The 24,833-nt window shown below is 41.7% G+C and overlaps 1 protein-coding gene across 1 annotated transcript in view; it reads left to right on the top strand.

Annotated features, from left to right (window-relative positions):
• The first annotated feature begins 14,009 nt into the window (after positions 1–14,009).
• The window catches only part of MYOM1 (myomesin 1), a 141,319-nt gene continuing 130,495 nt past the window's right edge, over positions 14,010–24,833 (top strand). Inside the window, exons 1-2 of the mRNA XM_037018322.2 lie at positions 14,010–14,162; positions 23,198–23,496. Coding sequence (XP_036874217.2) covers positions 23,225–23,496 — 272 coding nt within the window. The 5' untranslated portion in view covers positions 14,010–14,162; positions 23,198–23,224. The remainder of the gene's footprint in view (positions 14,163–23,197; positions 23,497–24,833) is intronic.

Here is a 24,833-nt window from a genome sequence, read left to right on the forward strand (position 1 = left end):
GAGCATCTGCATTGGAGAAATATTGCTTTGATTATGGAAATCCTTGACCACAGGACCTGTGTCAGTCCTCTTTGCTTCCTTGCAACTAGCGTAGTGCTTTGCAAAAGAGGTGGGCAATGAGGGATCTATTAGATTTGCTCCTCTAACTCCTATCTTTTTTTTTTTTTAATTTTTAAAACTTTATCCAAAAGAAAGAAAATTACACTCACTGCTGTAAGGAAAACAGTAAGTCAGAGCTCAGATGATTACAGACATTGTGCTTTCTGGGGATTTAACTCCTGAGTGTCCTGTCTTCATCCCTACTGCCTCTGCTGTAGTGGTTCACCACCACCCCAACACTTTTCTAACCTGGGGTAATGTAATTACCTTTCAACCACTCTCTTTGCCCCCAGGGGTGCTTGTGAGGGAAACTGCAGAATTTCCAGAATCTCCTGTTGAGCCTTAGTTCAGTTACATATCAATAGGTGTTTACCACTGCACAGCCTCCCTTCTATCCAGGCCAAGATGTGGACAGGAAAACGGCATTTCTCTCCTCCCCTCTGTTCCTGGTACATAATTGGTCTGGCATATGCCAGTCATCAAGAACCCACCAATGGAGCTCCTCCCAGAAGGGGCAGGCAGGGAGTAGAGAGGGTGTTGTGAGGGCAGAGTGTGAGCAGTGGCTGGAGGACACAGGGCTGGGCCTAGCTAACGAACGAATTTGCGCAAGATGTGAACAATAAAATGGTTTCTCCCAATATACCCTTTCCCTTGACTTACTTTGGTTTCACCAACTAATTCCTATCTTTTAAAGGCAAGGGATTTTGCTTTTGCTTTGTACAGATAAAACAATCACATCGCTCTTTTGTACTGCATTCATTATTTCATCATTTCATCTACCACTTGGTACCATAGCTATTTTTAAGTAATTGCCCGACTTTGTCTACTGATCAACACAGTGGCTACTTTGAGAACATGAGTTAGCCACCTCTGGACTATAGGTGCCTGACACATTAGTAGGTTTTCAGTAAATGCTCTTTCTTTTTCTAAATTGTTGATGCATGGCTTGTATTCATTAACCAAAACCAGAAACTTAGAAAAATCTTTTTGGATTTCATTTGGAATTTAGCTTTTGTTTTGTTTATATTTCATTTCTTAAAAAAACCTCTTTGTGTATTCCTTCATGCACTCAATAATGATTAGCTACTATTTCCTCTTCTAATACAAAACAAAAATTGCTAGGTGGCTAATATAATTTATACATTTATTTTGGCTCTTAGGATACACTACTATGAGTAAAACTCACCACTTCACCTTTATAAAAAAAATAATCTTACAATTGTAAGAGAAGCTATATCTGAAGGGTCCCCACCAGTAAGACGGCAAACTTCTGGCTTCTCTTCGGGGTCCTCAGTTCCCGCCGGCGCCACCTGAAGCCCAATCACCTCTCGCCCCCCTCCCAATCCCAGCACCTAGCCAACAGCCACCAGCCCCGTAGAAGTGACACCTCAATCAATTCATGCCCCTTCCTATATAACCCAGCACCTTTCCCTAATAAAGCGGAACTCTCTGGTGAATTGCTGCTATGTGTCGCTCCTTTCCTTTCATTGGTGCCGAAACCCGGGAGACGGGACACCCCAACTGGGCCCCGTCTTCCCCCCAACACCAGCAGCAGCTTGCCCTCGTCCTCTTTTTCCGGCGCTGGCTCATCACACTCACCACTCCTCTCTGGCCTTTAGGTAAGTTTTCCCCCCGGAGTGGGCCACTCTTCCCCAAGCTATCGCAGTGCCATTGACCATGATCGTCCGGCAAGGCCCTGATGCTCGGGGACGAGGAGGGAACTCTCCCTGCCTCAGGCCTTCATGGCTGCGGCGGACCCTCAGGCCCCTCCTCCAACAGCCATAAATCCCTGCCTCAGGCCTTCACGGCTGCAGCAGACCCTCAGGCCCCCCCCCCTCCAACAGCCATAAATCCCCGCCTCAAGCCTTTACGGCTGCGGCGGACGCTCAGGCCCCACCTCTGACAGTCATAAACGCATTCACCGTCCCTTCCGTCAGTGCTGAAAGTTTTTAAGCAAAATTTCCCCGGGGTGGGCCACTCTTCCCCGAGCTATCGCAGTGCCATTGACCGTGATCGTCCGGCAAGGCCCTGACGCTCGGGAATGAGGAGGGAACTCTCCCCGCCTCAGGCCTTCACGGCCGCAGCGGACGCTCAGGCCCCTCCTCCGACAGTCATAAATCCCCGCCTCAGGCCTTCACAGCTGCGGCCGACTCTCAGGCACCCCCCTCCAACAGCCATAAACAAGGTGACTCCTTTGTGGATGAGAACGCTCCCTTTTCCCCCCCTCCTCCTTCTGCTCCGTCCGCCGAAAACGCCTAGCACTAGGTACCTCAAGACACCGGCACTCTGCCTTCTTAGGGAAGTCTGGGTGACGACCCACCCTTCCTAAGAAATTCTGGCTCGTATACGAATTTCCGCAGACCACCAAGGATCATCAGGGATGCCCTTTGTCTCCTTGTGGTCTGCTTCCAGTCCGAGGATCTCTGTTCGTCTTCCCCTGTTTGTCTCCTTCTCTGTCCTTTAGCCATGGGAGCCTCCTCATCCTTCCCTGAAGGTTCACCTCTTGAATGCCTGCTTAAGCATCTGGCTACCCTCTCCCTGACGCCTGATATAAAACCAAAACTTCTCCGTAAATATTGCTCCCAAGATTGGCCGACATACCCACTAGACAATAACAACCAATGGCCCGCAGGGGGAACTCTTGATCCTAACATCACTCGCGATCTTTTTAACTACTGCCAGCGCCTGAAAAAATGGAAGGAGATTCCCTATATCGAAGCTTTCTGCCTCCTCCTCTCCCTGCCCCCTCCCAAGTTCTCCTAGCCTGCAAGCCGCCACCCCCGCAGAAGCCTCCCGTTCACTCCCTTGCCCTTCTTCTCCTACAACAGCCCTTCTCCCTTCCTCACCCACCATCTCCTCCCCCATCTCACCTCCTCCGCCTTCATCCCCCACAGATTAAGCCTGAGCCTTTCAGCCCCCCCTTTAGGTCCCAAGGGCCTCGTCCGTCCTTGCCCTCATCACCTGTTTCTCCCCTGTTAGGGACTGCCTTTGTCTTCTCACATGTTTGTAGAGAGAATGGGAAATCACCTCCCCCCATGTCTGAACACAGCATGGGAAAGCACAAGCTAAACAAAAACCGGTCAGTCCTTAGAAGTTATCTGTCCACAAAAACATGTGCAGTCCTTAGAAGTTATCTGTCCACAAAAACATATCTTGCCAAGACTCCTCACTCTGAAAATAGGGAGACCTTAAAGATGTGTAGAAACACCGCCCCTGCTTCTAGCTATGCCCTTCCCCCACTTGCCGATGTGGCAGAAATAGAAAACAATGCATTCCATAAGCAATTAACTGGAGCCCTGCTGTAGCTCAATTAGTAGAGCATGGGACTCTTAACCTCAGAGTCATGAGTTCAAGCCCAACTAAAGCAGCAGAGGCAAGCAGCTGGGCTGCTAGCTGGCGACACGTGGGTCCGGTTATATCTTTCTTTATTTTCTTTGCCCCCCCCTTCTGCACTTCAGGACCTGCTCGACTAGGCATGGCTAGACCACATCACTCCCCCACAGACTGAGCCAGAACCCTTCAGTCCCCCTCAGACTCAGTCCCGAGGGCCTCCCAAAATTATTGCCCCCCTCTAGGAAGTACCAAGATCCGAAGGCATCGTGCGCGTTCACATCCCTTTCTCCTGAGGAGATTTAGCCCAACTAGAGAAATGCCTAAGTTCCTTTTCCACTGATCCCACAACATACATCAGGGAGTTTCAGTGGACCCTCCAGTCTTACAGCCTCACACATCATGACATTTTCATGCTCCTGGCCAATACTCTCCTCCCTGAAGAGCGTAGACGAGTTTGGGACTTCGCCCAAATGCACGCTACCGAAAACCCACAAGACTGACCCCACCTATCCCCCTGGCCCCACTGCTGTCCCTGAACAAGACCCACACTGAGATTATAACACCGCCATGAGTCTCTGCTCTTGAAATATTTTTGCCTCCTGCTTAATAGCAGGTCTGAAAAAGGCAGCTCGTAAAGTAGTCAATTTTCAAAAGCTCCAAGACATAATTCAAAAGAGAGACGAAACCCCCTCCGAGTTCTTAGACAGACTCACTCAAGCCCTATTACAGTATACCAGCCTAGACCCAGAAACACCTAAAGGAAGACATGTCCTTATGACATACTTCCTAGCTCAAAGCTACCCCAATATGAAAGCTAAACTCAAAAAGCTAGAACAGGGCCCCGCTACCCCACAGACTGAGATCCTAACAGTAGCCTTTAAAGTCTTCCATAACAGGGAGGAGGAGAAAGAACGCCGTAAACAAAAGGCTGATCAGGCCAACTTCCAAATGTTGGCCCAGCTGATAAAACCACAACCTGGGCACCCCTCTACAAACAAGCCCCCCCAGGAGCTTGTTTCAAGTGCAGAAAAGAAGGACATTGGTCAAGAGCATGCCCTTCCCCAGATCTCCTACCACCCCATGCCCCAGATGCCACAAAAAGGGCCACTGTGGGTCTGATTGCCCAACCACCCGAAGGGGAGGCTGGACGAACAACCCCCATCCTAAGCCCACTGTAGTGGGGCTGGCAGAAGAAGATTGATGGGGCCCGGGGGCTTCTCGCCCGACCATTTCCATCACCAAACAGGAGCCCAGGGTTACTTTAACAGTAGACGGTTGCCCCATCTCCTTCCTCCTAGATACAGGAGCCACCTTAGTCTCGTGAGAATACCGGGGCCCTACCACACCAGCCATTACTCCTATAGTCGGGGTAGGAGGTAAACAGATTTTCCCATTAAACCCCCCCCTTTTTTATGCACAATCCTAGACAATCTCATACCTTTCTCCCACTCCTTCCTGGTTATGCCCCAGTGTCCCATCCCTTTACTAGGACGAGACATCCTTTCCCTTCTCCACGTTTCCATAACTATATCCACTCCCACAGCCCCCAGTACTCCATTTCTGATGGCCCTCATAGCTGACGACCCCCCTCTACCCAATGAAAGCTCCGGTTCTGCCCTCATACACCCTGTAGATCCCAAAGTTTGGGACATTACAAGCCCCTCCGTGGCCCTATGTCCCCCTGCCTCTATCAAATTATGTGACCCCTCTCAGTATATCTGTCAGGCCCAATACCCTCTAACCACTTCAGCCTCATAGGCCTCCAACCCATCATTCAAGCAGACCCACTCACTCCCCATTTAATACCCCCATATTAGCTGTTAAAAAAACCAACGGATCTTTCCGCCTTGTCCAAGACCTTCGCCTCATCGACATAGCCGTTGTCCCTATCCATCCCTTATTTCCAAATCCATACAGCCTTTTATCGCAGATCCCTGCCTCAGCATCCCACTTCTCAGTCCTAGATCTCAAGGACCCATTTTTCTATCCCTCTAGACCCCAGCTCCCAAGATTTTTTCATCTTCACCTGGACGGACCCATACACAAGACATTCTAAACAACTCACTTGGACAGTTTTGCCACAAAGCTTCCGAGATAGTCCCCATATTTTTAGACAGGTCCTAGCTCAGGACCTCAAACAGTTTCATCATGATCACTCCAAGTCCACCTTATAATACATAGACAATCTTCTACTCTGCAGTCTCTCGTGGGAACAGTCTCAACTTGACACTGCCTCCCTACTTAACCTTCTAGCTTCCAGAAGTTACCGAGTATCCCCCATCAAAGCTCAAATCTCTTCCCCTTCTGTCACTTACCTCAGATTCCTCTATCTCAACAAAGAAACTCTGTTACCTTAGACAGAAAATAGCTCCTCTCTGACCTGCCCATTCCCAAAACCAAGACAGAAATCCTTTCCTTTCTAAGCCTAGCTAGATATTTTAGAGCATAGATCCCTAACTTGTCCCTGCTCCCTGTAGGCAAGACCCCTATACGACCTCAGCAAGAGCCCTCCTAAAAAACCATTATCCTCCTCACCCCGACACTCCTTCATTATGATCCATCAAGCCCTTGTGGAAACCCCAGCTCTCCATCTTCCTGATTTGTCGAAGCCCTTCTCATTATACATTCATGAGAGGTCCAGTCAAGCTCTAAGAGTCCTAGGCCAATATTATGGCCCATCCTTTGCCCCAGTAGCTTATCTCTCCAAGAAATTAGACCCCACAGTTCAGGGATGAGCCCCCTGCCTACGAGCATTAGCCATTAGACAGCTCTTGCAGAAAGAAGCTCATAAACTGACATTCAGAGCGCCCCTTACCATTCTGTCCCCACATCACCTACTCTCCCTCCCTCCAGACTCCTGACCTTACTGTCCTCTTTCCTCCAAAATCCCGTTCACCCCCTTTGCCATCCATACCCGAATCATGACTTTTTCCTCCTTTACTGCGCTCTCGCTTTTTTTCCCCTCATTCCTGTTGTCTTCCCCGCCACCCCAGCCTCCTTTGTATGGTGATTCAAAGTCAGACAGACTTACACACAGCATCAAACAAAAGTTACTGCCCTCATTCCCACACCAGACTGCCCTCTGAAAAGCTGCTCTGAGCCTTTATACCTCCACTTTCCTCCCTCCACCGAAGTGTCCACTAGCAGCTACCCTTATTCTCCCTACCTCTGCTTCCTCTATGACCAAAAACAAGCCTATTGCAGGCGATAGCCAGACACCTACAAGAGATGTCCCTACTGGTCTTGTGCCATTCACTACATGAGTAACTTCCAGTACCCACAGTATTACTCCTCCAACCATTTCATGAAATATCCCAACGGCTCATTCTCCTTATCAATCCCAGATCCCTGGGACTCTTGATGAGCTGCCAGAGTCACAGCCTCAGTTTACTATGGGGGGGGGTCTTCGACTCCCCACGGTACCCTTCATATCTCTCAAAAGTATGTTCCCTCTCATTCCCAGATCTCTCAAGTTGCATCAGATATCAGACATTCCGAAAAAGTCATTATCCAAACTCTTGACGGCGCTCTTCATCTTCTTATCCCCACCCCTCTTCCCATTTCTCCTACTCTTCATTACAGCTCATTCAGGACACCACCATCTTTCTCAACCACACCCTTAACACAGCCAATTGTTTCTTGTGTGCATCACTACAGCGCCCACTGCTGGCTGCCGTGCCCCTTAATATTTCCAACTACTCCTTCCATGCAGAAAGATAACCCCTCTGCCCCCTGGCAGACATACCCCTATGGGAACCAGAATACACAGATAATCTCACCATCCACCACTGTGTAAGCCCAACTCCACCCCCCCTCCAGTGCCCTTCACTGCCTCTCTATCTACACCCCTACCTCCGGCTCTAAGACTTTTACGCAACCGGGACACTTCTTTTGGTGTAATGGCAGTCTTTTCAACTCACTGCCTCTCAACTCCGATACACCCTGCATTCTCGTCACCCTAATCCCACAGTTTACACTTTACAGCATGGCAGAATTCCTTGAGCTCCAACCTACCTTGCCCTCGTGCACAAAAAGAGCTGCTTTCCTTCCCATCATGGTCAGTAGCTCTTTGATCACCTCAGCCATTGGGGCAGGGTTTTCGGGAGAAGCCCTGGGTCACTCTCTATAGGCAGTTAGAGATCTCAACGCCAAACTTGAGGGAGCCCTGACATCCACTGCCGATTCCCTAGCCTCTCTCCAAAGACAGGTCACTTTGCTAGCTAAAGTCACCCTTCAAAACTGGCGGGCCCTAGATCTGCTTACAGCCGAGAAGGGCGGCACCTGCGTCTTCCTCTGGGAAGAGTGCTACTATTCCGGCATTGTAGAAACTAACATTACCAAACTCACCGACCTTGCCTCCAGCCTCCACTCTGCTTCCAATTCCAACCCATTCTCTTCAATACTAACAAACCCCCTCTTCACCTGGCTCTGGCCCATTGCAGGCCCCATAATAGTCATTCTTCTCGCCTGTCTCTTCTTACCCTGTATAATAAAGTTCATCAAATCCCAAGTTGGAAAAATCTCTAATCAAGCTTTCAACCAGCTTTTACTCAGGAACTACCAGCTTCTAGCCACAGAAGATCCCTCATCCTCATGTGACCTCCTCACCACACGCTGAGATGGACCCCTCTCTTCACTGGAAACTGTTCCTGGAAACAATGGCCGCAGACGCCTGGCTCCTGACACCCATATCCTCTTAGCACCATTGGAATCAACAGGTCCTCAACCTATAGTTACAGGGAACCTTCATTGATTTCCAAACCTGAAGAAGTCCACATCTACTCGTCCTTACTGCGGGGAGTCCTATCAACCCTTTCCTCCCAATCCTCAAGCCCTCACTCCCTTCTCCGCCCCTGTTCAGCAAGAAGCAGCCAGAGAGAAATCAACGTCCACAAACCCATAGAGGAGAAAGGGGGGAATGAAGGGTCCCTACCAGTAAGATGGCAAACTTCCGTCTTCTCTTCTCTTTGGGGTCCTCAGTTCCCGCCGGCGCCACCTGAAGCCCAATCACCTCTCGCCCCCCTCCCAATCCCAGCACCTAGCCAACAGCCACCAGCCTCGTAGAAGTGACACCTCAATCAATTCATGCCCCTTCCTATATAACCCAGCACCTTTCCCTAATAAAGCGGAACTCTCTGGTGAATTGCTGCTATGTGTCGCTCCTTTCCTTTCAATATCTACTTTAAAACTACTTTTTAAAAAAACCATAATTCTGGAAGCAAGTATTTTCTGAAATTTCCAGACCTTTATAATTACACACTTTTAGAAAGTATTTTGCATTAGATGGTTTTCTGGGAAACTTGAAATTAACAGCTGTTTAGTATTCCATTAAGTTTTTCAAATACTTATTTATCTATAAGAGCATTATGATTAAATAAGAGTATTTGAGAGAATGATTATACATCCATTAGGGAATCATGATTAAATCACAGCAATAGATTTTTATGAGCCCAGCTACATTTTTCTTCTTCAATTTTCATTCGATTATTCAGTGCACCATATGATGTAATTTATTATCTGGATACTTATATTTTAGAAAAGTATGTTCTTAGAAAAGGCTGAAGCCAGATGATGCTACAGCAGAAAGATCACTTAGGAGATGAGGCTGGGTTCAGTTCACGATCTTTTGTCTAATGTACTTTATATTTGTTTGAGGTAAACTCTCACTTTCACTAGGATCCTGAATGTCAATGAATAAATGATAATATTTCAGTTTTTTCACAAGTGTGCATGGACTTCTCTCAATTTTGCATTCCTAATAGTTATTCAAATTTCAGTAAATATTTTTAACACATTGATTTTTTAGCTTGTACATCTTGATCAGAACTGGGTTTGAATCCTTTGGCATGCTCTAGTTTTGTGACTTTAAGAATATTAGTCACTTTAAATCTCAATTTCATGATCCACAAATGTTTTTTTGTGTGTGTGATGATCAAATAAGGTATTATAAAGCAGTTAACATTAATGTTTGGTATATATAGCAAGTGGTCATTAAATATTAGCTAGTATTATGACATATCTCTTATTTTTATTTATTTATTTTTATTAAAGTATCATTGATGTACAGAGGTTTCACATGAACAACATTGTGGTTTCAACATTTGCACATATTATCAAGTTCTCACCTCCGCTGCATTGCAGTCACTGTCCATCAGTGTAGTAAGATGCTACAGAGTTATTACTTGTCTTCTCCGTGCTGTACTGCCTTCCCCATGAGCTACCTATATTGTGATTGTGAATCAGTTCCCCTTAATCCCCTTCTCCCTCCCTCCCCACCCACCCTCCTCAACCCCTTCCCTTTGGTAATCACTAGTTCCTTCCTTCCTTCCTTCCTTCCTTCCTTCCTTCCTTCCTTCCTTCCGTCCTTCCTTCCTTCCTTCCTTCTGTCCTTCCTTTTCATTCCTTCCTTCCCTTCCTTCCCGTTCTTATCATTGATAAACAATCTTATGAAGGTTTCACTGAGCAACATTGTAGTTACTACATTCACCCATATTATCAAGTCCCCACCGCATACCCCATTATAGTCACTGTCCATCAGCATAGCAAGATGCTATAGAGTGACTACTTGTCTTCTCTGTGCTATACTTCTTTCCCCGTGCCCCCTATATTATGTGTGCTAATCATAATATCCCTTAATCCCCTTCTCCCTCCCTTCCCACCCACCCTCCCCAGTCCCTTTCCCTTTGGTAACTGCTAGTCCATTCTTGGGTTCTGTGAGTCTGCTGCTGTTTTGTTCCTTCAGTTTTGCTTTGTTGTTGTACTCCACAGATAAGTGAAAACATTTGGTCCTTGTCTTTCTCTGTCTAGCTTATTTCACTGAGCATAATACCCTCTAGATCTATCCAGGTTGTTGCAAATGGTAGGATTTGTTTCCTTCTTATGGCTGAATAATATTCCATTGTGTATATGTACCACATCTTCTTTTTCCATTCATCAACTGATGGACACTTAGGTTGTTTCAATATATTGACTATTGTAAATAGTGCTGCAGTAAACATAGGAGTGCATTTGTCTTTTTGAATCTGAGAAGTTGTTTTCTTTGGGTAAATTCCTAAAAGTGGAATTCCCAGGTCAAATGGTATTGCTATTTTTAGTGTTTTGAGGAACCTCCATACTGCTTTCCACAATGGTTGAACTAATTTACATTCCCAAAAACAGTGTAGGAGGGTTCTCCTTTCTCTGCATCCTCACCAGCATTTGTTGTTTCTTGTCTTTTGGATGCTGGCCATCCTAACTGGTGTGAGGTAATATCTCATTGTGGATTTAATTTGCATTTCCCTGATGATTAGCGATGTGGAGCATCTTTTCATGTGCCTGTTGGCCATCTGAATTTCTTCTTTGGAAAAGTGTCTGTTCAGATCGTCTGCCCATTTTTAATTGGGTTATTTGCTTTTTGGGTGTTGAGGTATATGAGCTCTTTGTATATTTTAGGTGTTAACCCCTTATTGGATATGTCATTTATGAATATATTCTCCCATACTGTAGGATGCCTTTTTGTTCTACTGATGGTGTTCTTTGATTTTTAGTTTGATGTAGTCCCACTTGTTCATTTTTGCTTTTGTTTCCCTTGCCTGAGGAGATATATTCATGAAAAAGTTGCTCATGTTTATATTCAAGAGAGTTTTGCCTATGTTTTCTTCTAAGGGTTTTATGGTTTCAGGTCTTTGATCCATTTCGAGTTTACTTTTGTGTATGGAGCTGGACAGTAATCCAGTTTCATTCTCTTGCATATATACAGCTGTCCAGTTTTGCCAACACCAGCTGTTAAGGAGGCTGTCGTTTCCCTATTGTATGTCCATGGCTCCTTTATCGTGTATTAATTGACCAAAGATGTGTGGGTTTATATCTGTGCTCTCTATTCTGTTCCACTGGTCTGTTCTTGTGCCAGTACCAAATTGTTTTGATTACTGTGGCTTTGTAGTAGAGCTTGAAGTTAGGGAGCGTAATCCCCCAGCTTTGTTTTTCCTTCTCAGGATTGCTTTGGCTATTCAGGGTCTTTTGTGGTTCCATGTGAATTTTAGAACTATTTGTTGTAGTTCCTTGAAGAATGCTGTTGGTATTTTGATAGGGATTGCACTGAATCTATCGATTGCTTTAGGCAGGATGGCCATTTTGACAGTATTCTTCCTATCCATGAGCATGGGATAGCTTTCCATTTATTGGTGTCTTCTTTGATTTCTCTCAAGAGTGTCTTGCAGTTTTCAGGGCATAGGTCTTTCACTTCCTTGATTAGGTTTATTCCTAGGTATTTTATTCTTTTTGATGGAATTGTTTTCCTAATTTTTCTTTCTGCTAGTTCATCATTAGTATATAGGAATGTAACAGATTTCTGTGTATTTTGTATCCTGCAACTTTGCTGAATTCAGATATTAACTCAAGTAGTTTTGGAGTGGATTTTTAGGTTTTTTAATGTGCAATATCATGTCATCTGCAAACAGTGACAGTTTAACTTGTTCCTTGCTGATCTGAATGCCTCTTATTTCTTTGTGTTGTCTGATTGCCATGGCTAGGACCTCCAGTACTATGTTGAATAAAAGTGGGGAGAGTGGGCATCCCTGTCTTGTTCCCGATCTTAGAGGAAAAGCTTTTCACTATTAAGTGTGATGTTGGCTGTGGGTTTGTTGTATATGGCCTTTACAATGTTGAGGTACTTGCCCTCTATACCCATTTTATTGAAAGTTTGTATCATGAGTAGATGTTGAATTTTGTCAAATGCTTTTTCAGCATCTATAGAGATGATCATGTGATTTTTGTCCTTATTTTTGCTGATGTAGTGGATAATGTTGATGGATTTTCAAATATTGTACCATCCTTACATCCCTGGAATAAATCCCACTTGATCATGGTTTATGATGCTTTGAGAAGATTTAAAACAACTTACCATGTTCTCTAGAGAAACAGCTCACTGGGAACCATTCCAGTCACTGGTGTATAAAACTCAGAACCACTGCCATTCTGTATTGGAGGTTTGAAGAACAAGTGGATGCTTAGGGAACATAAAGCTCGGAAAATTCTCAGATGGGTTCCATATAGCTAAAATGTCCATATGAACACTAACAGGAGGTTTATGTAGGGGAAGAAATGCCGGGTTGAATTTTACCAGGAAATTGTATCAGGACTAAGTGGATTACATTCTTTTACAAGGTAGATCAGAAGCTGATGCTTGGTTATGAGTGGAGACTTATATTGCACTTGAAAAACCATTTCAAAATATCTAGTCTCTTAATAAACAGTGTATCACTAGAGGATACAGCCATGCATGACCAAAGTGCATAGGCTTTGGAATCCAAGTATCTGTGAATGAATTGCATTTATCATTTACTAGCTGTGTGATCTTTGGCAAATAACTTGGCCTCTAGAGGCCTTAATTTCTTTGGCCATATAATGGAGCTTTCCATACCTACCTTGCCTGGTATTATGAGAATTAAATGAGATCATTTATATAAAATGTCTATCACTTAATAGGTCCTCAACAATATTAACTGTAGTTCGTATCGAGAAAGCAATTAGAAAGTAAACTACAATAGTGTCTTTTAAGTGTTTTGACAGATACAAGTAATCTATATTCTGTTGGTATGATATCACTGTAATATGTCAGAGCATCACCTGCTTAGTACATATAATCTGAACATGAGCTTTTAAATTATTTTATCATTAAGAATAGTTGATGTTTACTGAGCATTATGTGGCAATCACTGGGTGAAGTACTTTATCTGCATTATCACATTTAACCTCCAAAGCAGTCCCATAATTTGGATATTATTATCCTCATTTTATACAGAGGGAAATAAAGTTTAGGAGGAAAAATAAATTACTTTAAATTGTAAGGCTTTATAGTGCCAATGATGGCCAGAGATCTAGGTCTGGTCTGAGTCCAAAGTGCAGGCTCTAACCAGCAGATTATACCACCTCTTAATTTGTTATATAGTCTAAAAAACAAAGAGAGAGTTGCTTGTTAGACTGGCCTTACTCTGACTTTAGGAAAGATAAGTAGGTTGCTTCAAAAAGGCTTTAGTTAATGAATAGAGATTCATATTTTCAAACCTGAAGCTGTGACTTTTTAAATTCCCCTGAAATGAGAGAAACGGTAAATGCATATACTCAGGCCAAAATTGCCACCACTGTAACCCATTTCTAACTTGTTTTGCCTTTAGTTAGCCTCAAGTTCTTTTTTCACTTTGTGTCTTTTAAATGTGCTGTGCATGTATTATGAATAGCACACCCAGAACCATATCTTAGCATTAAAATTCCATGATGTCCATTTTGGGAATCAGATTACTACATCCTATTTTTAGCTCTCAACACAAACCACTCTTTCCATTACGCTTTTAAATATCCAATGATAAAGCAATATTAAAAAATAGTTCTTATAGCCAAGTAAAAATTCTACATTTGGTTTAATCAGGCCAGATCGATCCATTGATTGGCATTAATGGACTTACATTACTGAGGAAGCTACTGCCAGTGTCCCTCTCTTCCTCTCAGTTTAGGACTACCCTCCCTATTTGCTGCTATATTTGCCTGCCTTCTTGGCCATAAAAGGCTGGCTGTGTAGCTCTGACATTCTACTGCCTGACCACATGCATTATTTTTGAACTGGCCCCCAGGGTCCTGTGTTTAGCCCTGCCTCTTTTTTTTTCTTGGATTCAGCCTGTGTGGATTTTTCCTTCTCCCACCAGCTCCACGGCCACATCTGAACACTTACACCACCATCACTGCTTTTCAAACTGGTAAGTGTGACATTTGAGGTAGAGTGCTCTTGATATTTTATGTACTTCACAGTACTGTGTGTGTGTGCTTTCTCTTTATCTTCTGAGCTCAGCAGTTTTCTCAGAGATGTCAGAATAGCAGAGATAGGAAAGTAGAGCCCCTGGGAAGGAAGACCAAAGCAGCTGGGTGCCAGTTTTTGCTGGCACAGCTATTCTGTCAGATCACTGTATTCTCTTTAGATTAAGTTGCTGTTCCCAGAACTATAAGGGGAGAATATCTGTCTCAAATGGGACCGTGTGAGTTACATACTCCTTCCAAGTTTCACTTCAGTGGTTTGGTTGAAACCTGGAATGGATAAGGTGACAGCAAATCATGTGTTTTCTATCTTCTATGTGCCTGCAGTACTCCCTCATTACAAATTATACCAAAAGTTCTGAAGTCCCTAGTTTTTAATTCAATGGTTTTGCTCAGGCAATGCCATGTGGATAAATTTAAGAGTGCAGTATGATATTCCTAACCTGAAAATGGTTAAGTAATATTCTAGTGGTGACATAGATCCCCACATAATGATCCAAAAGTTAATACTTTCTGTGAGCAATTTTAATCAGCTTTTGGCCTCTAATGCCTGTATAAAAATATCATATGAAGATTACAGCTATGGAGTTAGTCTTCCTTCCTAAATTCCCAAATTATTTTCAGGAAGAAAATGCAAATCTTAAAGGAACAGAAGGCAACCAAACCATCTTTCCTCCCAGTATACTCTAGGTATCATGTGTTGGGGCTAAACTCACTTGCTTGAAGAGAAGGTAATTGTACCTTTGTTCTAGAGGTCAGAGCTATGATAACTAGCTCTGTTGATTTCAAGCCAAACCCTGTGTACTTGTAATACATTATTTATGTGCTGGAATATTAAGTATTATTAAAAATAAACATATTTGGGGAAATAGAGGCAGAGAAGTGGAAAACACAATTGGGTCAAGATATTTAAAATTTTTGTTTTTTAAAAATTACACCACTTCAGGTCACTTGGAATGTGAATTTAGCTTATCCTTATCCATTCCAGGTTTCAACCAAACCACTGAACTGAAACTTGGAAAGAATATCTAACTCACACATAGGGAAGTCATTCATTATTTATTTGGATATCATCAAATAATATTTGCCATGTTGTAATTTTATGTATGTATCATTGTAAATTTATGTATGTATCATTATAAAAGCATACATCTTTATAACTGTCTAACATAATATGCTTTTATATTAACATATTTTAACCCTTTTGCTTTATTAACATTTATCTAATAATTATTCATTACACATGATAATTATTCTGTATGTTTTAGAACAGAAGATAGCAACATATTTAAGGGTTGCAGCAAATTGCTAGTAGCTATTTTTTTCCTCTTGGAAAATGCCATGTAGACTGATACATTCCATGAGCCCTAAGATAAATATTTCTGGAATGGAGTTTGCTGTATTTTCTGTAGGGAATACATACTGACTTTTAAAATAGTTTAAGTAAAAAGTAGATTTAAACTTGACAAAGAAATATGACAAATTTAAAAGGATTCATTCTCCAATTAGAATTTTTTTAATGTGTAAGAAATGGATTATTTTATAATGAATTTTACTTGTAAAGTTAAAAATAACATTTCAGAACATGCACCAAAGCATTAAAAATGGGGAAAAGGGAACTTCCCTGAAAGTATTACTTCATCCAGTGTTATCACTGTGGCTGATAGGCTCCTTCTTGTCAGTAGACACATTATTCAAGAAAGCTAATGAATGTGAAATCTCCCCTCCTGGTGTGAAGCAAACGTGTCTTTGACTTTCAGTTGAACTGTTGGCACAAGGTCACAATGCAAACTGCTACTCTGATGACTGACTTTCTTCTTTATATACGAAGACTATAAGCCTTTTATATTCTTAGTGGAGTAAGTAATTTTTCTGGTTTGATACATTACCTTCCCGAAGTGTTTGTGAGATTTGAGAGAGCTTGTCTTATGATTATAAAAGCAAACTTTATTGTTCATTCCAAGGATTTCCTTTTCCATTTACAATCATTCTCATCTATATCTCTTTTGCCTTTAAATATCATATATATGCTAGTGACTCCCAAAGGTAGGTGTCTGTCCTAGACCTTTACCCTGTACTCAAAAGTCGTATACTCAGCTTCCCAGATAACATCTTGGATGTCTAGCAGGGATTCAATGCAAAATATCTCAAAAAAAGTCTTCTGTACTTCCATCCCAAACTGTTGCTTTCTTACATTCCTGCCCATTTCAATTAATAGTAGTTTCAGCCTTCTTGCAAAAACCATGGACTCATCTCTCACCCCTCTTCTTCTCTCACACCCTAATTCTGAACTTACAACAACTAGTAGTAGTCCCACCAAAATACACTGTAGAGATGGTTTGTGGGAGGTGAATTCTTTCAGGTTTTGCTCATCTGGAAATTGTTTAATCCCTCCTCCAAATTTAAATGATAATCTTGCCGGATAAAGTAATCTTGGTTCCAGTCCCTTCTGCTTCATTGCATTAAATACATCATGCCACTCCCTTCTGGCCTGTAAGGTTTCTGCTGAGAAGTCTGATGTTAGCCTGATGGGCTTACCTTTGTATGTGATCTTATTTCTCTCTCTGGATACTTTTAACAGTCTGTCCTTATCCTTGATCTTTGCCATTTTAATTACTGTATGTCTTGGTGTTGTGTTCCTTGGGTCCCTTGTGTTGGGACATCTGTGGATCTCCATGGCCTGAGAGACTGTCTTCTTCCCCAGATTGGGGAAGTTTTCAGCAATTACCTCCAAAAAGACACTTTCTATCCCTTTCTCTCTCTTCTTCTTCTTCTGGTACCCCTATAATGCGAATATTGTTCTGTTTGGATTGGTCACACAGTTCTCTCAATATTCTTTCATTCTTAGAGATCCTTTTTTTCTCTCTGTGCCTGAACTTCTTTGTATTCCTCTTCTCTAGTTTCTGTTTCATTTATTGTCTCCTCCACCATATCCAACCTGCTTTTAATACCCTCCATTGTGCTCTTCAATGATTGGATCTCCGACCGGAATTCATTCCTGAGTTCTTGAATATCTTTCCATACCACCATGAGCATGTTAATGATTTTTATTTTGAACTCCCTTTCAGGAAGAGTCATGAGGTCAATGTCATCTTTCTCAGGAGTTACATTAATTTTACTCTGAACCAGGTTCCTTTGGTGTTTCATATTTGTATATGGTGACCTCTAGAGTCCAGAAGCTCTACTCTTTGGAGCTGCTCAGCGCATGAAGCACTGTTGAGGGTCGCAAGGGAGTGGTATTGGTACCTGGTGGGAGGAAAGAGCTGTTTCCTGCTTCCCTGCCACTCTGCCTGTCTCCACTGCCTGAGCCTGTGAGCCGAGCACACAGGTATAAGCTTCTATGCTTTGCATTTGTAGTTGCTGTAGGCAGATCTTTCCTCTGGCTGGTCTAATGCCAGGGTAGGGTTTTCTGGTTTGCAAGCCAGGTGGGGCTGGCTGGGAGAAAGGTGCAGCAGGCCTATCATGGAGGGGGTTCTTGGAGCTGTGTAGCCAGCCAGGGAGCTGGAGCACCTGGAAATTGTGAAAGCTTCCAACCTGCTGAGCAGAGTGTACCTGGACAATTTTGTCTACCTGTTCTTTCTCCTGAGAAGTACACTCTGTGCAATCCTTGCCCTTTTAGCAGCCCCCTTGCTAAGGGCTTCCTTGTTAGGAAGTCTCTCAGACTGCCTGCCTTTATTTTGTTCTAGAGCAGCCATATATGGATCCCTGCTTTCCACAAGTGGCTGGAATCTGAGTCTCTCCAGGAATTCTACCTGTCTTAGCTTTCCAATCCCCTAGCCACTAGAGTATCATGAAAGCACCATGAAGTGTAGGTTTGTGCTCCCAGAGCAGATCTCCAGAGTTAGGTATTCAGCAGTCCCATGCCTCCACTCCCTCCCCTGCTCCATTTCTCTTCCTCCAGCCAGTGAGCTGGGGTGGGGGAAGGGCTTGGGTCCCGCTGGCCACAGCTTTGGTACATTACCCTGTTCCATGAGGTTTGCTCTTTTCTCCAGGTGTATGCAGTCTGGCACAGTCCTCTTTCCTGTTGCTTTTTCAGGATCAGTTGTATTAATTATATTTTCATATTATATGTGGTTTTAGGAGGAAGCCTCTGCCTCACCTCTCACCCTGCCATCTTTAATCTGAATTCCATTGTGTTTTTTAAAATTAAAGTACAGTTGATATACAATCTTACATTGATTTCAAGGATACAACACAGTGGTTCAACAGTTACCCATATTATTAAATCCTCACCCCCACTATTGGAGTTATCATCTGTCAGCATAGGAAGATATTACAGAATCATTGGTTATATTCTCCATGCTGTACTATCCCAGTGACCAATTTATATTATGATTGAGAATTTTTGTGCCCCTTTAGCCCACTTCCCCTTCCCACCCATTCACCCCTCCCTCCCCCATGGTAACCACCAGTCATTTCTCAGTGTCTGTGAGTCTATTGCTGTTCTGTTTTGTTTTTATATTCCACAAATAAGTGAAATCATATGGTATTTGTCTTTCTTCACCTGGCTTATTTCATTTAGCATAATGCCCTCCAGATCTATCCATGTTGTTGTAAATGGCAGGGTTTCTTTTTTTTATGGTTGAATAATATTCTATAGTGTATATGTACCACATCTTCTTTATCCATTCATCTGTTGATGGTCACTGAGTTTGCTTCCATATCTTGGCTATTGCAAATAATGTAGCAATAAACATACGGGTGCATATATCTCTTCAAATCAGGGATTTTGTTTTCTTCAGGTAAGTTCCTAGAAGTGTAATTATGGGTCATATGTATATTTCTATTTTTAGTTTTATGAGGAACTTTCATACTGCTTTCCATAGTGGCTGCACCAATTGACATTCCCACCAACAGTGTAAGAGGGCTGCCTTTCTCCACATCCTTGCCAACACTTGTTATTTCTTGTCTTTTGGATAGTGGCCATTCTAACTGGTGTGAGATGGTACCTCATTGATTTTCATTTCCCTGACAATTAGCCATATGGAGCATCTTTTCACATGCCTGTTGGCCATCTATATATCTTCTTTGGAGAAATGTCTGTTCAGGTCTTCTGCCCATTTTTTTTATTAAGGTATCATTGATATACAGTCACATGAGCAACACTGTGGTTACTAGATTCCCCCCCATTATCAAGTCCCCACCACATACCCCATTACAGTTATTGTCCATCAGCATAGTAAGATGTGATAGAGTCACTACTTGTCTTCTCTGTCTCTGCCCACTTATTAATCAGGTTGTTTGTTATTTTGTTGTTGAAACATATGAGTTCTTTATATATTTTGGATGTTAGCCCCTTATTGGATAAATTGATTATGAATATATTCTCCCATACTGTAGGTTCTGCTGATGGTGCCTTTTACTATACAGAAGCTTTTTAATTTGATGTAGTCCTGCTTGTTCATTTTTGGTTTTGTGTCCCTTGCCTGAGGAGATGTGTCCAGGAAAAAAACTGCTTATGCTTAAGTCATTTTCTTTTGTGTCTTCACAGTCTTCCCTCTGTATATGTACATATCTGTCCAATTCATTTTGTAGGACACCAGTCATACTAGATAGAGGCCCACCCTGATGACCTCATTTTAACCTCATTGCCTCTGTAAGGATCCTATCTGAAAATACAGTCACATTGTGAAGTATTGGCAGTTAGGACTTAAACAAATGAATTTGAGGGTGATGCAACTCAGGTCATCCTAGCCTTCTGATTCACTTGGCTTTTGCTCTTATGCCTTAGCAGTCTGTTCTTCAGACATCAGTGAGAGTTATTCTCAGCTCAGAACCTTCCAATAGCTGAAAAGAGTTTCAGAATGAAAGACAAAGTCCTTACAGTCACCTATCAGACCTTACACTATCTGCACTTCCTCCCCACCCCCCTCACTTCTAGGACATCATTTCCTACACCTTTCCCTGCATCCCTCTCACTCCATGCAGCTCCACTGACCTATTTACTACTCCTGGAGTACAACAGGTATGCTCATACCCCAGTGCTTTTGCAATGGTCTTTCATCTGGAATACTCTTCTCCTGGATATTCTCATGCTCAAAGCCATCCCTAATGAGGCTGTTGAACATTGCATCCCATTCCCCTTTCCTGATTTACTTTTCTCTATAGCATTTAGTACATTTTAATATATATTAATCCTTAACTTATTTATTTTATTGTGTATCTCCTGCAATAGAATACAAGATTCTGTATAAGGTTATCAGAGCAGAGGTTTTGTTTGTTCTGTTCCTCTGTGTATTTCTTGTGCTGGAATAGTAGCAGGCTCAGAGTAAGTTCTTGGTAATCATTTGTTGAGTGAAAACCATATTGGCTGTACAGAGACTCTTCATCATTGTATAGGCTCCCAGATGAAGCCCCCATCAGAATGAAATGCCAGAATATTAAAAACATATACTGTGAAAGGTCTGAAAAGAAAGCACAATAGCAAGGGTAGGTAAACTGCATAAAACTCTTCTAGATATTTAAAACACACACATACAAACATAAAAGAAGAAGGCACAGAGATAGGAGGGAGCACATCTGGGTAACAGTGGGGGTTTAATGAGTAAATGGTTAAGCTAACTGTCACATCATTTTCTACTTACCCTTTGGAAAAGATGAGAGTATAACTTTTTTTTAAATTGTTGTATAGTTGATATACAATATTATATTGGTTTCAAGCATGCAACATACTGATTCAACAATTATATACATTACAAAGTATGCATAGTAAGTGTAGTTACCATCTGTCACCATACAAAGATACTGCAATATTACTGACTATATTCCCTGTGGTGTATTTTTTCATCCTATGACTTATTTATTTTAATTGGAAGTTTGTACCTCTTTATCCCCTTCACCTATTTTTTCCATCCCCCAACCTCCTTTCCATATGGTATTTCCCTGTTCTCTGTGTTTATGAATCTATTTCTGTTTTGTTTTTTGTTTGTCTTTTTTTATATCCCACATATAAGTGAAATCATATGATGTTTGTCTTTCTCTGACTTACTTCACTTGGCATAATGCCTTTGAGGTCCATCCATGTTGCAAATGACAAGATTTGTTTCTTTCTTATGGCTGAATAGTATTCCATTGTATATTTGTATACATCTTCTTTATCCATTCATCTATTGACAGATGCTGTGGTTGCTTCCATATCTTGGCTATTGCAAATAATGTGGCAGTAAACATAGAAGTTCATCTATCTTTTCAAATTAGTGTTTTTGTTTTCTTTAGGTAAATAACCAGAAGTAGAATTACTAGGTCATACAGTATTTCTATTTTTAATTTTTTGAGGAACCTTTATACTGTTTTCCATAGTGGCTGCACCAATTTACATTCCCATCAACTGTGCATGAGGGTTTCCTTTTATGCATATCCTTGCCAACACTTGTTATTTCTTGTCTTTTTTGATACTAGCCATTCTAATTGGTGTGAAGTGATATCTCACTGTGGTTTTGACTTGCATTTCCTTGATGATTAGTGATGTGGAGCATCTTTTCATGTGTCTGTTGTCCATCTGTATGTCTTCTTTGGAAAAGATGTCTATTCATGTTCTCTGCCCATTTTTTAATGGGATTTTTGTGGTTTTTTGGTGTTGACTTTTATGAGTTCTTTATATATTTTGGATTTTAACCCCTTATTGGATATGTTCATTTGTAAATATATTCTCCCATTTAGTAGACTGCCTTTTTCTTTTGCTGAAGTTTTTTAGTTTGATATAGTCCCACTTGTTTATTTTTGTTTTTATTTCTCTTGCCTGGGGAGACAAAACCAGAAAAAACTGCTAATGCTGATGTTCATAAGTTTACTGAGTATGTTTTCTTTTAGGAGTTTTATGCTTTCATGTCTTACATTTAAATCTTTAATCCACTTTGAGTTTATTTTTGTGTGTGGTATAAGACAGTGGTCCAGTTTCATTCTTGGCACGTAGCTGTCCAGTTTCCCCAACACCATTTATTGAAGGGACTGTCTTTTCCCCATTGTGTGTTCTTGCATCTTAATTCAGTAAATCTTGTCATATTAATTGAACATACCAGTGTGGGTTTATTCCTGGGGACTGTTGTCTGTTCTATTGATCTATGTGTCTTTTTTGGTGCCAGTATCATATTGTTTTGATAATTATAAGTTTGTAGAATAGTTGGAAATCAGGAAGCATGGTACCTTCAGTTTTGTTCTTCTTTCTCAAGCTTACTTTGGCTATTCAGGGTCTTTTGTTCCATACAAATTTTATAATTATTTGCTCTAGTTCTGTGAAAATTGCCACTGGTATTTTGATAAGGATTGCATTGAATATGAGATTACTTTGGGTAGTATGTACATTTTAGCAATATTAGTTCTTCCAATCCATTTGCATGGAAAATCTTTCCATTTATTTGTGTTGTCTTCAGTTTCTGTCATCAGTGATATATTTTTCAGAGTATAGGTCTTTCACCTGCTTGGTTAAATTCACTCACGGGTATTTTATTCTTTTCAATGCAATTGTAAATGATATTGTTTTCTTAATTTCTCCTTCTGCTATTATTAGTACATAGAAATGCAATAACTTTCTATATATTGATTTTGTATCCTGCAACTTTACTGAATTCATTTATTAGTTCTAATGTTTTTTGTGGAGCAGTTAGGGTTTTCTATATAGTATCATGTCATTTGCTAATTTTACTTTGTCCTTACCAATTCGTACAACTTTTATCTCTTTATCTTGTCTGATTGCTGTAGCTAGGATCTCCAGTACTATGTTGAATAAAAGTGGTAAGAGTGGACATCCTTGTCTTGTTCCTGATCTAGAGGAAAAGGCTTTTAGTTTCTCACCATTGAGTATGATGTTAGCTGTGGCTTTGTCATATATGGCCTTTATTATCTTGAGGTATGTTCCCTCTATACCCACTTTGTTGAGAATTTTGAATCATAAGAGTATTAATTTTTGCACACTGGTTTAGATGACTTGTTCCATGGGATTTGTTTCTTAAAAATTCACTCAAAAATTGTTGCTTTCTTGTAGGTTGACTTGTTCCCTCAAGGGCACAGGATGTCACTGCCATTTTATCAGAAACTCCATAAGCACTATGATTACAGCTATCGCAACAAGGACCTTCGTACCACCGTGAGCCACTACCAGCAGGACAAGAAAAGGTCTGCCATCTATACCCATGGCTCCACAGCATACAGCAGCCGCTCCTCTGCTGCACACCGCCAGGAATCCGAGGCCTTCCGCCAGGCGTCCTCCCAGCAGCAGGCCACCCTCACATCCGCAGTCAGTCGGGAGGCAGCCTCAACCTGTGATCACAGTTACTCCCATGGGTATGTTGGGTCTTAAGGCAAAGGCACATTTTCTGAATGGCTCTTCAACCCTCAGAACCTTTCTGCTTAGGTGAGAAGCCAGCACAGAGTTTAAAATTCACAGGTCACAGCAGAAAGGTGTTTTATTTTTTGGATATCTGAAAGCCAGTTTAAAAATTCTGAGCTATTATCCCAGTGGCAGATATTTTGTTAATCCAGAGTATTTTATAAAAACATGGCCTTATCTCAGTCAGCCTAAGAATACTAGAAATAAACCTGTATTCTAACAAAATTAGATTTATCTAATTTTGCAGTGAGGGAGACCACATACCAGAGGAAAAGAGATTACAATAGGATTTTAGGAAGAGTGGAGTTTAGGTGCAGGTCTTTGGAAAACAGTAAAGTTGAGATAAACGAGGACTGTTATATCCAGAAACCCTTTATGTAGAGCTCAGCCCTGGAAACTGAGGCTGTTGGTGCCATCAGCAACTGAGGTCCTCCAGGTGAGAGTGTGACATCTCATCCTCACTGATAAAATTTCAACAGCAATATTACTGATAGTCTTTAATATTAGGGAAGAAAGTTTCTCAGTGAGTATGTGGTCACTCAGGGAGGCTACCATGGCACTGTACAGTGGCAGTGTCCCTGGCACAAGTGTTGGTTCCTATGAACTTTGCAGTTGGCTTCTCTGCACTGGGGTCTGTGGTAAATAACCACCTGCTGCTATGAGTCCTCCTCTCCAAAGCATCTGGCATGGGTTGCATTTTTTGTTATTAACAAAATATAATTTTAAGGCTTACAAAATTTAAGTCCACAAAATACGTGTTAGGGTAACTGGAGAAGGTGTTTATTTCTGAAACTTAAAAAAGTTACTAAGAAAACAACCCAGTGATTTGTATGAATAGAAGCAAGGATGGTTTTGAAGGCAGAAACTTCTGAATCCCTGTTGGGTTTAAGCACCAGCCAATCTTTGGCTGTCCCGTCTTGGGCATTGTGTTCTGTTACAGAACCAGAGTCCACTGGAGGTTACCTGGAATGTGTGATGGTAGCATTTTGAAATTCCATTTAAAATAGGGCAGCATTACTTTGCAATCTTACTTTCATGAGTCATATTTTGCTATGGGATATTCATAAGGGCCTTAAATTGGCTGCAAATGTGGAAATTTTGTTACTGATGTGAATCCATTTCTTTTACAACTTGCTTTAAATGAACTGCCTTCCACAGGGAAGTTAGGAGGCATTAACACTGTGTATATAACAGCATCATTTTGTTCTCTTGAAGAATGTGCCATAGAAATGTTTAAGAACTTCATTTAGGAAAGTAGTTTCTTCTAGTAGAGAAGGATTACATTTTTTTT

The sequence above is a fragment of the Manis javanica genome, chromosome 9 (genome assembly GCF_040802235.1).
Source record: "Manis javanica isolate MJ-LG chromosome 9, MJ_LKY, whole genome shotgun sequence".
Classification (NCBI taxonomy): Eukaryota; Metazoa; Chordata; class Mammalia; order Pholidota; family Manidae; genus Manis; species Manis javanica.